Here is a 14195-nt window from a genome sequence, read left to right on the forward strand (position 1 = left end):
GTTGACATTAACGCTGACCTATTTTACCTTTTTAACAGTGTAATTAAAATAATTAAATGCAACAAATGTATAAAAGTAACTACTGGCTCCTCCTCTGAAATGACGTTTTCACTGTCATCACTTTGGCCTTCTTTACACCTGGTATTAAAGGGTTAGTTCACATACTTAATTTCTGTCATTAATTACTCACCCTCATGTCGTTCCACACCCTTAAGACCTTTGTTCATATTCAGAACACAAATTAAGATATTTTTGATAAGATCCGATGGCTCAGTGCGGCCTGCATTGACAGCAAGACAATTAACAGTTTCAATGCCCAGAAAGCTAATAAAGTTCATGTGACTACAGTGGTTCAGCCTCAATTTTATGGAGCGACGAGAATACTTTTTGTGCGCCAAAAAAACTAAATAACAACTTTATTCAACAATATCTAGTTATGGGTGATTTCAAAACACTGCTTCATGAAGCTTCAAAGCTTAACGAATCTTTTGTTTCAAATCAGTGGTTCGGAGCGCTTATCAAACTGACAAAGTGACGCCCCCCAGTGGTGAACCATTGAAATTTCGAAACACTTATGATGTAACAAAGCCTCGTTTACTGAAATCACGTGACTTTGGCAGTTTGATACACGCTCCGAACCAATGATTCGAAACAAAAGATTCGTAAAGCTTCAAAGCTTCATGAATCAGTGTTTTGAAATTGCCCATCACTAGATATTGTTGAATAACTAGATACTGACTATATATTGTTTTTTTTTGTTTGTTTGTTTTTTTGGCACACCAAAAGTATTCTCATCACTTCATAACATTAAGGTTGAACCACTGTAGTCACATGACCTGTTTTAAATACATCTTTAGTACCTTTCTGGGCATTGAAAGTGTTAATTGTCTTGCTGGCAATGGATTTGACATGAGGGTGAGTAATTAATGACAGACTTTTCATTTTTGGGTGAACTAATAATTTAATAAGTTTTCTAATAATTTCCAAAATTTTGTGTCTAATTTGCTATAATGTTCATATTGGTATTATGCAGTATCAGCCATCGAACACCCTGCTCTCAGCCAATGAAAACCACCGTATGCAATTTTTCAAAAACACTCCCAGTCATTTGGCAAAGAGATTCTTTGTATAAATATTAGCATTAGGTATGTTAAACTTTCTCCTGACACTTATGCATAGTTAAACTGTGAATTTTCCCCACCATGTGCCAGGAAGTAGTGTCAAGACAACAATTATTCAAAATGTGTTTGCAGTAGCGCTTCATTTCCGTGCTTCATTTCTCCCATAGCCTCTTCCTTCCAACAGGCTTTGGTACTCACCCCATACACCCCTTGTAGGAGTGGTTGCCATGGGAGCTGGTTGCCATGCAGCCGAAGGAGGTGGTGACTGGGGGGTGTTGATGTAGATTGGAGTGAGGTATGACGAACAGTGAGGATTCTTAGCGTGACGGACCTCTGGGTATGATTGCGCTCTGGGTATCTTGTCAGATCCAACAGGGACCGCAATCATGCCTGTAGCAAAAATAAGAACGAGGGAGGCAAACAGGCTGAGAGAAAGAGGAGAGGGCAGGGGGAAACCGCATTAGGGATAATAAGTTGTTTGAGACCAAGATTTAGTAATCGAATGCAATGGAGTTAGAGAGAACAAACAAGGAAGTAGCATTGCTACCGGTCTCAGTGCCTCTTTAGGCCTCGCTGGAGGCTCTCGCCTGCTTGATATCAGTGATTCTGCGTCAGATGGGCTGCTTTTTATGCCTTGAGGCTTTGAGAACAAGCAGACAGGGCCAGTGTGTTCACATAAGCCTGGGGCTCCCCTCCATGGTGATGGGACTGAATGCAGGGCAGCTGAGGGAAGTCATTTTGGAAGTAAACTGCTGGTTACATGCACTCATTTACCCAAAAATAAAAATTCTGTCATCATTTGCTCACCCTTCTTTCATTCCAAACCCATAAAACCCAAGTTTTCTGAAGAGACAAAATCGCTTAATTTAGGCTTTTATCCACATACACATTGAGGCCATCCTTAAAAATATTTTGGTTTGCAGTAACAGTAAAAAAAAAAAAAAAAAAAGGGTTGGTAGGTCGGTCTATATATATTTTTTTCAAGTTTCAATGTAAAAAAAAAAAGTACAATTTTGGTGATGGTGATTACGTAGGTATGAATTTAAACAAATTAGCATATCGTGACGTCACTGACTGGGTCTTTCAACCCGTGCCTTCGGGGGCAGCCGTGTTTCCACTGTCGGGCCTAAAGCGGGCGTGCTAGTGCGTGCCAGGGCCAGTCGCGTTTCCACTGTCACTTCCGGGGCTTGATCGTGCCTCATCGGGGCTTCCTCGGGGCCAACGGCCCGGGTTTTTCGGCCCGCCGAATAACTTGGTCCAAAGCGGGCCAGCTCGGGCTTGAGGAGGGAGTGGTTACGAGCAAAGGCGGAGTTTATCCGTGTGTGGAGACGGAGGCGCCGATGATTACATGTAGGTTACCAGCTAACACCAGCATTAAAGACTTTTAAAATCATTTTAGCTCAAAACTCTCTTTCAGACAGCAGCAAGTGTTTTAAATAACTTATGTTTGTGATCCGATGTGGATTCTGATCACCAAGACTATGCGCGCTATTACCATAGTAAACATGGTAAATACGACGGCTTGAAGAAATCAGAGAAATAGGCTATCACAATCATGTAATTATTTTATCTGTCAGCACGTCTCGTCTCTCAAAGGGTTGAGACGAAGCGAACGCACCGGCCATAGTGTGACATCCGTTAACCAATATTGTAAACATAGATGACGGTTTTTATTTAAAAGAAAGAAAGTAGCCTTCGTTTGTATGTAGGCCTAGGCTATTTATATATTTACAATACTTACTTAAATATAATTAATATTATTTTATTGCTTTTGTATTAGTTGTTTGAAGAGTAAAAAAAAACAAATTGGTCGGTCTTAACGCAAATTTATAACCGGCAAGTCGGCCGGACTTAAAGCAAAAAAAAAAAAAAAAATTTGAGTCGGTCCTAAATTGACAGGGTCGGTCGGGTTACGGCAAACAAGAATATTTTTAAGGATGGCCTGATCAGCGCACATACGTAGAGCAAATCAAATATAGTAAACTGAAACTCAAACATGCAAGAACCAGTGTCATACAAATACGTTTGGGCTTTTGTACTTGTGCACTAAGCAAGTACATTTAAGCTTCTGTTTTCAATATTTGGTGTGTTCTATGTATGTGTATTTATCAAAGTTTAAATGTGAAAAAAGCCTTATTCAAATCTATTTATCATATGTATAAAGCGATCATGTCTCTTCAGAAGACTTGGACAAAGACTATAGAATAACACAAGACACATCACTTGGATTATTATGAATGGGAGAAAGTGCAATGCGCAATATGGCAGAATAAGTTCCACCTTCTAAATAAGAGCCAATCGCTGATTGATAAAGTCACGCGTCACTGCAGCGGCCGTTAGAAGCTCCGGTTCCTATAGAAACAGTCAGACGTGTGCCTCCGAAACGAGACACAAAAGACGTGCACTTAGGACTGTGCATGTGCATTAGCCTGATCCAGCCTGGAAAATACCGTTTTTTTTGTCATGATTCGAGCGTTTAGAAACAAAATTTATGAGACAGTTGTTGTCAGATTTCATTGGTGATTTCAAATATGAAATTTAATCGAAAGCTTGGCAAACAGCTTTGGAGAATTTGATGTTTCCCCATTCAAAGAGATAGGAGCTGCACTTGAATGCCCGAGAGGTGTTTCAAAGATGGCCACTGAGTGAAATGACTTGTCTTAAAGGGACTTTGACTTGGATTAAACTGTTTCATGTGGATTAGTTTTAAAGGGATAGATCACCAAAAAATGAAATTTCTGTCATCATTTACTCACCCTTATGCTGTTCCAAACATGTATGAATTTCTTTCTTCTGCTGAACACAAAAGAAGATATTTTGAAGGATGTCGGAAACCAAACAGTTGATGGACCCCATTTGACTTCCATAGTATTTTTTTTTCTCTACCATGGGTGCCATCAACTGTTTGGTTACCCATATTCTTTAAAATATCTTCTTTTGTGTTCAATAGAATTTTTAACAAATGTTTATTTTTGGGTGAACTATCCCTTTAAGATGTCTTTATGAACTTTTTGAAGCCTTTTGGGTGAATTGTGTTTCAATGGAGGGACAAAAATCTCAGAAAAAAAATTGACAATTTCAATTTTTGGGTGAACTAATGTTCAGTGTAGTCTTGGCTAAGATTACAAATAGTCACATTTTATTAGTAGAAATTAGTGTAGTATTTTCCACTCAGCCAAATTATTACATTTTGATGAAAGTTTACACATGCAATTTTTTTCCCCTTTGGAATAGTGTGCAGTGATGATTTTTATACAAAATGACCAGGAACATGTTACAAAAAAAAAAAAAAATGATTTAAAAGTAGATTTTAAGATTGCGGTATTGTAAGAAATAAAATTGCAATACACTGATAACTAAATTCTCAAGTAAAATGACAAATTACATCTGAGTCATTGGCAGTGGTACATATGACAACTTTTAGGGCCTGCAACTGACATATTATCATGCATCATGTATCCTCTGACAGCTCAGTAAAGATACGCACGCTTGTGTCATATTGCCGCTCAGTGCAGGTAGAGGGCAATGTGCCACTGAATCATTGTGACTCTGTCATTCTCTAGTACGCTGCCCTTACAGTCGAACTACATAAATCTGACCCCGCTTTCACTGACCCTCTAGAGAGGAGGACACATTGATTGACTCTTATTTAACAGACTGGCAACTGAAAGCTACGGGAAGCCTGTTATATTCCTATGAAGTCTAAATAGCATGTATAATTTCATATCAGAGATGATTGGATAAACATACATCTCTGCTAACAAATAGTACAGTAATGTATATTGTGTCAATCCATCTAAATAGGAGAGCTTCCTAACTCCAAGAGTTTCTATTTGGTGTATGTGCTGTGTGAAAAAAAAAAAAATGTGAAAAGTAGGATTTGTAATTTAAAATATTAAATACTTTTGCAAGACTTTGCTCAAGAACCCTCTGTTTATTGCCTTTGGGTAAAACAACTATACAAAATGCTGGACGTGATTAGTCTGGTTAAATGTCCATGTGAACACATTGATCCAGCCCTGCTGGTGGACTCTCATTTGGGTCATGAGAATTTAGGACAAGTTCAATCAACAGAGCGTGATCAATTCAGCACCAGAGGGAAGCTCCACCAGTCGGACCGGCCAAGAGACTCCCCTGTTTCAGTCTAGAAAAGCTGCAGCCACATGATTTGAAAGATAAGTGATGATATTATACAGTCAGCACAAGACAGCTGAAGTTAAAGGAACAGTTATGCTGCCTTTGAGTCATGTGAAATTTCCAGAGACAAGTTTGTAAGTCGTAATGATGTGTGGTCAAGTGATTTTGGACATATTGAGCAATTTCATAATTTCTCTCTGTCGCTTCCAGATGAAAATCACCGTTTTTATCACAAGTACAACAAAATACTTTTTACTATTCCAGTATAATGTGCAAGTTTGGAAAGCAAACACTATTGTGCTTTCAAAATGCTGCTTTAGCATCAGTGGTATGGTTTTAAAGGCCCGTTCACACCAAGAACGATAACTATAAAGATATAGTTCTAAAAATTGTTCTAAAAATAAAAGAATAGCAGTGTCCACACCACAGCTATAATGATAACAATAGGCTATAGAGAAATTATATCGTTGGGATCACTTTCAGAACGATTTTTTTCCAGCTGTTAAAGGTGCCCTAGAATTTTTTTTTAAAAGATGTAATATAAGTCTTAAGGTGTCCCCTGAATGTCTGTGAAGTTTCGGCTCAAAATACCCCATAGATTTTTTTTAATTAATTTTTTTAACTGCCTATTTTGGGGCATAATTAGAAATGAGCCGATTCAGGGTGTGTGGCCCTTTAAATCTCGTGCTCCACGCCCCAAGAGCTCGCGCTTGCCTTAAACAACATAAAAAAAGTTCAAACAGCTAATATAACCCTCAAAATGGATCTTTACAAAGTGTTCGTCATGCAGCATGTCTAATCATGTAAGTACAGTGTTTATTTTGATGTTTACATTTGATTCTGAATGAGTTTGAGGCTATGCTCCGTGGCTAACGGCTAATGCTACACTGTTGGAGAGATTTATAAAGAATAAAGTTGTGTTTATTCATTATACAGACTGCAAGTGTTTAAAAATGAAAATAGCGACGGCTCTTGTCTCCGTGAATACAGTAATAAACGATGGTAACTTTAACCACATTTAACAGTACATTAGCAACATGCTAATGAAACATTTAGAAAGACAATTTACAAATATCACTAAAAATATCATGTTATCATGAATCATGTCAGTTATTATTGCTCCATCTGCCATTTTTCGCTATTGTTCTTGCTTGCTTACCTAGTCTGATGATTCAGCTGTGCTCATCCAGACGTTCTGCCCTTGTGTAATGGCTTTCATCCAGACGTTAATACTGGCTGCCCTTGTGTAATGCCTCAATCATGGGCTGGCATATGCAAATATTGGGGCGTACACCCCGACTGTTACGTAACAGTCGGTATTATGTTGAGATTCGCCTGTTCTTCGGAGGTCTTTTAAACAAATGAGATTTATATAAGGAGGAGGAAACAATGGAGTTTGAGACTCACTGTATGTCTTTTCCATGTACTGAACTCTTGTTATTTAACTATGCCGAGGTAATTTCAATTTTTAAATCTAGGGCACCTTTAAATGATAATGATTGAGTTCTAACTCAAGGACTCGTGCATTTAAAATGGCGGACGACATTGCAGAGAAGTTAATCGCCGAAGTCCAGAAAAGCCACAGTCAAAAAACGATATCATTATGTCAGGCTAGCAAACATTGTAACATAAAATTACCGCAGGTATCCAGCACTAGTTTCGACAACATTGTCTTTCTTCCTTTGAAGTTGCAGTGAGAAAGACTAGGTGTTGTTTTTATTCCACTATATTGACTACGTCAGCTAAATTCATTGTTAGATTAGATCGATTACACTAGCTATTCACTTGAAACATAGCATGCTGAGGACATCTGCTGGTTAAAGCTGTGTAAATGCAACAAGAACAGCAAAAAACACTTTAAAACTGCAGCGCATGAGCTTAGAATAAACAGACTGTTATCGTTTGTTGGTGTGGACACAAATATAATTATCATTATATTTATCTTTATAGTTATCGTTCTTGGTGTGAATAGACCTTAAGGCGAGACTTACTGTGAGAGTGTTTAGGAAACCTGTTTGAAAACAATTTCGGTTTGTTCCACTAACATTGCAAAAATTACACACTGTATCTTTAGGCATGACCTAGAATTTACTTCATGAGTCTTCAACTCGAGGCACAGAAAAATCCACTGGTAATTGCGATATTGTGGTGGCTTTCATGCACATGTAAACAGAACCAATAATAAATAGATAAATATAGAATATATATAGCAGGGTTTCCCAAACTGGAGGAGTTGCAGGAAGTTTGTGAGTTGAAAAAAAGTTACTAAAAAGGTTAAATATTTTTATTTGTTTACCTCCTTTTCATGTGATCATTAACTGACATCAGAAAACAGTGAACATGCGAATGTGTTTCTAGATTATTAATATTAAGTAAATATTTTCGTTCACAGGAGGTTTGGCTGACAAAAAAGAATTAAGTAATCCCTGTTAAATAATATAGAATATAAGTAAGCAATAAGGTACGAGAGGCTGTGCTGTATCCTGAATAAATCACGGCTGAAGGGCGTTGTCAGGCACAACGTGAAGCGGAGTGCCTGCAACCCCTTCAGCCATGACTTATTCACGATACAGCTCTAGCCTTGAGTACCTTATTGCTTTTATAAAACGGTTACCACACAATAAAAATATTAAAGCCAAAAATATGCATCAATGCAACTTTCATGAAGTAAACTTTCACTAAAACGTTCCTTCCGCCAGAAAAAAATAGTCCCTGACCGTGAACAGCAACGGAAGTTACATTTTTACGCCATTAGATGGCGGCAAATACTGTCTTTATGAGTGTGTCAGTCAGTAGTGAAGACTTTTACATTGAAAAGACTGAATTGTTGTGAACACTGAGCAAGACGCAACTGACAAATGCTTTGACTAGCACTGTCAGTCACGGGAAAACCCCTTAACTGTTAAAAGGACTGGATAATACATCGGACATTTAAACAGATTTTTTATTATGAACATAGGACTGACCTGAAGGAAAATGCTAAATCTGAATGCAAGAAATAAACTCGCTCACTCGATCTCTTTCTCACAATACTCTTCTACATAAAACGGTAAGCTTCAATGAACAATATCAATTGAGAACAAACAGTTTACGTTGCTAAGAGTGGTTGCTAAGGGTGTGTAGTGATACACAGAACCGTTGGGTGAAGCGGTCATAAACTTGTTTTATCATGAATAAAACACAGCTATTGACCAATCAGAATCAAGGACAGGAACTAACCCTTTTATAAATATTGAATAAATAACAAATAATAAATAGATTTCAAAAGTATTTCTAAATGTATTATAAATGTTAAGAAAATGTCTTTCCTAAGAAAATAACTAATAAAACAATAAAAAGCAATATAGCAAAAAAACAAAGAGGCAGTATGTCTTTAAAATTTTGGAAGGCGTTTTGTTACGTAAGTAGTATCTTGAGCAGTATCCAGCGCACTGATGTCATTCTTCATTACTATAGCATTAATAGGCTTATAGGAATATGTGCACGTACTGTGCTCTGTCCTCAGTCACTAATCTATCAGAATAACAAAACTACGTCTTATTTACATAAGCTATTTTACGAGTACAAATAGTGCCTGAGTACAGCTGAAGAACATTGCAAGAGTACAAACACAGACAACTGGCACTGCAGATGGGCGACCGAAAGTGTGTCATCACCATCTCCAGTCTAATCACCTCCGCCCGCGCTCCTCCTCTGTTTCTCTCTCCCCTCCCCTCCCTGTCTCTCTATCTTTCGCTCTCCATCCTCCCCTCGCTGTCTATGTTGTGGAAAGACAAAAAGTTGATTTGTTCCTCAGAGGCTGCAGCTCAGCACATCCAGCCAAATTCGCATGTCTCTCTGCGTCAGCGCGTGTTTCTGTAGGCGAGGACACATATGGTGATGAGACTGAGCACATGTGTTATTGTCGCCTCCTCCAAGTTAATCTCTGAAGAGGAGGTGTGGTTGCTTCCTCCTTTTCTTGGATCCCAGTACTGAATATTCAACAGCATTTTGCCTCAAGCTTTTCACCGAACGTCAGTTTTGACTGTGAAACATCCTCCGGTGGTTCAGTTTTGATACTTTACCTGGGTTTTAGTCTTCTGCCATCTGTCTAAAATGAGTTTCAGCAGTGACATGGATGAGACGGAAGATGGGAGGTGAGTTTTTTCTATTTAAAGATGAAGAATGAGCCTCACGGGAATAGGGTTATTATGGATGTTTTGTTTCGTGATGTGAAATTTGAGTTTATTAAAAAAAAAATGAATCACATAGGCCCTAAAAGCAGTGCATCTTACAGATTAGTAAGCAAGCTTATTCTGAAGGCTTGTGTTTGGCTAATACTCTTACAGGAAGTAACTGCATGAGCCTCCATATGGCTCAGATTAATAGATAAATTGATATACCAACTGAATAGATTAGCTGATACTTATCTGTCTGTTTATTATTAGATTTATTTGTTGTTGTCGCTCTTTGTGGTTATCAAATGCAATGTAGGCTGGTTATGATGAACAGAAAACAAATTAATGACTGATTATGTCTGGTGTTCCTCTCCTGGAAGGGCATCATTACAGAGAACCCAGTGGACTCTCATGTCTCTACCTATCAGTTTCTCTTACTGGTGGCCTTAAAGGGCCACAGTTACACAGATGATATGCAGAAGGCAAAATAGGTCATTATAATTGTATATGAGGTATCATAATTTCCACTAAAAATCCCCACTTTCCCCCCCTTAGCCCATCAAACAGATTAAAACCTAGTAGGCAACACTGTCATAAAGTAAGACTTTAGTCATGTATATCTTGAATTGTTAATTTTCTTAGAATTTTTACATAATCTTTTGTTGGTCCGGAACAACATTCATGTCAAAATTATGACGCTACCAAAAAAACAAAAATGGTAAAAATATCTAAACATCCTTAAAACAAAATATAATTACCCCAGAAGCAAAATTGTTTACATTATTGAGATTTGTTTACAGAGAATTTTTTATTTAATACAATTTATTTTAAGGAAATTCTAATAATAAGAAAAATAAACGTAAGAAAACAAATACTTTTCCTTTCTAGGTTAATTTATATTGCTCTATGGATATATTTATGACAAAAAAATGTAGTTTATGTTTCTTTGACTCGAATGTCATTCCAGGACCAACAAAAGATGTTGATCCAGGATCGTCCTACTTGGCAAAATCAGCAGGACATGATCCTGGATCAACATTTTTTGTTGGTCCTAGAACAACATTCATGTCAACAAACATAGTCCTAACCCCAACTAATTAACCAACCAACCCTTAAATTGTCAGGAAATAATAGGTTGATAAGCATGTCATTCAAGTCCCAAGCCCCGCCCTAAGACTAACCCTACAATCTGATTGGTTGATTCTGAATGTTGCTTCAGAACAAACAACAATATTGACTCAGGAACACATCCCAGTTGGCCAAATCACAGTAACCGACTTGGTCAAGTGTTTCAAGTGTGAAAAAACACTTCATTAATTGACGAGTCGGCCATCGTGATTCGTGACTAATCACTAGTCCAAGTTTATTTGGGTGATGGATCAGCTGGACTAAGCTAGCTTGAGGCAGCGCTACATGCAGATCTTTGTGTGACGAAAATATATTTTATGAACATTTAAAATGGTCAGAAATGCTTTGGAAAACCAAGGTGTTCAATCTTATCTCAAGGTTGAGTTATCTCACATGCTTGTCTGGACAGGTCAACATTGCATCAGTACAGTAGCTTCATCTCTTGGAACCTTCTGGGTGTCAATCTACCCGCTGTATGTTGGGTAATCTATGAGAGACTGTGTACTTGGTTGCCATTTTGTTGAAAAAGGAACCCCAGAGCTATTTTCAACGTCCTGCCCTTCACCCAAAATAAACAAATCAATAATTCAAGTGAAGACTCATGAAGACCTTTAGCCGTTCTTTCCTTGCATTACTGTCCTGTCTGCACATTCAATAAAAGCTTGTGTGTGTCATTTATTTGGGTTTTAAAATACTTTTTCTTATCGCAGCTTAATGACAAGAAAGTACACCATTCCCAGGTTGATTTCCTGTAACGCCAGGTTCACATCCTCCATTTGCAGTGCTTATTTTTTTCTGGTGCCCTTCTGACACGTCAACTTCTGGCTTAACCAACAGCATTACATTGGGGTGTGACAACATTTTTGGCTAACAATTGGGTGAATCCCTTGGGAAACTTCCTTTTTGCAGTTCCTGTAAATCACACACTATACGTTTTAATTTATAAGGGATGGAGAATTTGGATTGAAAGTCAGCAACGAAATGGAAATTTACCCTGTGGTCATATTGTAAACAATTCATCAGTGTTTCATTTGATTAAATTAGTTTTGACATTGTAAACTTTTTTTGTCACAACTCCATTTTCTGTTGAAACGACAACGACTTGCTCTGGTGAAGTATGCTAGACTTCTCCACTCATTTAAGCCCAAAGTATACTTCAGTTTTGATGCATACAGCCAAAAGCATATCCTTTCAAAGTTAACTCCATTTAATTGTGTGCACGAACACAGGTGGTCAACATATTCACACTAGAAAGATTCATCTTTGTCCATTGGTTTGATGTTGTTGTTTTGTCTCTTTGGTTTCTTTTTCCAGTCAGGGATAGTCCAGAAAAAAACAAAAAATGGACCAGGACAGTTTTACCACCTTATGGATTAAAGGTGCCCTAGAACCCCTTTTTCAAAAGATGTAATATAATTCTAAGGTGTCCCCTGAATGTGTCTGTGAAGTTTCAGCTCAAAATACCCCATAGATTTTTTTTAATACATTTTTTTAACTGCCTATTTTGAGCCATAATTACATATGCACCGATTAAGCGTGCGGCCCCTTTAAATCTCCCGCTCCCCGCCCCCGCGAGCTCTCGACAGCCTTAAACAGCAAACACAAAGTTCACACAGCTAATATAACCCTCAAAATGGATCTTTACAAAGTGTTCGTCATGCATGCATCGATTCCTGTGAGTATAGTATTTATATGGAGGTTTACATTTGATTCTGAATGAGTTTGAGGCTATGCTCCGTGGCTAAAGCTAACATTACACACTGTTGGAGAGATTTATAAAGAATGAAGTTGTGTTTATGAATTATACAGACTGCAAGTGTTTAAAAATGAAAATAGCGACGGCTCTTGTCTCTGTGAATACAGTAATAAACGATGGTAACTTTAACCACATTTAACAGTACATTAGCAACATGCTAACGAAACATTTAGAAAGACAATTTACAAATATCACTAAAAATATCATGTAATCATGGATCATGTCAGTTATTATTGCTCCATCTGCCATTTTTCGCTATTGTTCTTGCTTGCTTACCTAGTCTGATGATTCAGCTGTGCACAGATCCAGATGTTAATACTGGCTTGTGTAATGCCTTGAACATGAGCTGGCATATATGCAAATATTGGGGTCATACATATTAATGATCCCGACTGTTACGTAACAGTCTGTGTTATGTTGAGATTCGCCTGTTTTTTGGAGGTCTTTTAAACAAATTAGATTTATATAAGAAGGAGGAAACAATGGAGTTTGAGACTCACTGTATGTCATTTCCATGTACTGAACTCTTGTTATTCATCTATGCCAAGGTAAATTCAATTTTTCATTCAATGACACCTTTAACAAATTAGTTTGAGGTGCATGTGCAACCTAAGTGTACTGAGTATGTACTGTGCAGATGATGAAATTTATGTGCGCATAACATATCGTAGGTGTAAAAACTATACTTTGTTCTTTATTCCAATTAAACCCCACTACTGCAAGCTTGCATTCATCTGCCTCAAGTTATGTCAAAATCAAACCAAATTTTTTTTTCTTTTTCTATAATCTGCTTGCAACACTGGTATGTGATGAAGAATACTGAAGAAAAAAATCTCGCTACTTATGTTTCATCACAACTTTTATATGGGTTAATTCACCCCAAAATGAAAATTATCCCATAATTTACTCTTCCTCAAGCCATTCTAGGTATATATGACAATCTTCTATCAGCCAAAGACAAACTGAGTTAAAAATAAAACAAAATATCCTGGCTCTTCCAAGCTTTATAACGGAAGTGAATGGTACCCGAGATTTTGAAGCCCAAAAAAGTGCATCCATCCAGGGACGTGCACAGGAATTTTGAGGGGCAGTTGCTCTGACCTAAAAAAAGCCCCCCCCCCCCCCCCCAAAAAAAAAAAATTCACGGGCTATATGAAGGACTGAGAATAACCGTGGTATACGCGGAATAATTGACTCCGCTTCGAGTCGTGACCGAATCACGACCTCAGGTGTGCATTATTTTTCTAATAATTCAACGGCCCGTCATACAGATCGTCGTCAACTTGCTTCCAACACTCGTTCTCATGGAGACGTGGTGTGCACGGAGGGGAGGGGCTGTGCGCGCGCGAGCATGTGAGAGAGACGCATGAGTGAGAGACGCAGGGAAATGAAATGCAGCTGAACGTTTGCTCTATGAAAGACATTGACAAAGACGAAAACTAAGGACATTTAATCTATAATTTTATTTTATTTTAGTTAGTTTTGCCAAACACACATTACAGTTTTGGTTAGTTATGGTTTTTTTGTAATGCCTCGTTTTTATTTTTATTTCAGTTAACGACGATGTTTTTTCCCACCTAGTTTTCGTTTTTTTGTTCGTTTTCGTTAACGATTATAACCTTACTCACCTTTCCGACAACGTTAAGTCGTCTCACCCGACAACCGCGACAATCTCCTTCTAGTGCCGCTCATGCAGCCTCTCAGCTCAGGTGCCGGTCACGTGCAGCGCTGCAGCCACGTAAACAGAGTTTGCCCTTCCCCTACTGACTTTCACTTTCGGACGAGTGCCCGAATATGGAAGTGAATGAGGCTTTGCGTTTTTTTTTTTTTTTTTTTTTTTTTTTTTTATATAGGCCTACGTGAAATTCTGCATCCATTGTACGATTTTTTTATTAA

At 37.9% G+C, this 14195-nt stretch overlaps 1 protein-coding gene across 2 annotated transcripts in view; it reads left to right on the forward strand.

The window, feature by feature from the left end:
* Positions 1-14195, forward strand: part of numbl (NUMB like endocytic adaptor protein) — a 72519-nt gene that overhangs the window by 26697 nt on the left and 31627 nt on the right. The window contains exon 1 of one of the 2 annotated variants that reach the window (XM_048160082.1): positions 8507-9394. The exons of the other annotated variant lie outside the window; for it this stretch is intronic. Coding sequence (XP_048016039.1) covers positions 9354-9394 — 41 coding nt within the window. The 5' untranslated portion in view covers positions 8507-9353. Of the gene's footprint in view, positions 1-8506; positions 9395-14195 lie in introns of those variants that run through there. 2 annotated transcript variants of the gene reach the window in all.

This window comes from Megalobrama amblycephala, linkage group LG16, assembly GCF_018812025.1.
Source record: "Megalobrama amblycephala isolate DHTTF-2021 linkage group LG16, ASM1881202v1, whole genome shotgun sequence".
Classification (NCBI taxonomy): domain Eukaryota; kingdom Metazoa; phylum Chordata; class Actinopteri; order Cypriniformes; family Xenocyprididae; genus Megalobrama; species Megalobrama amblycephala.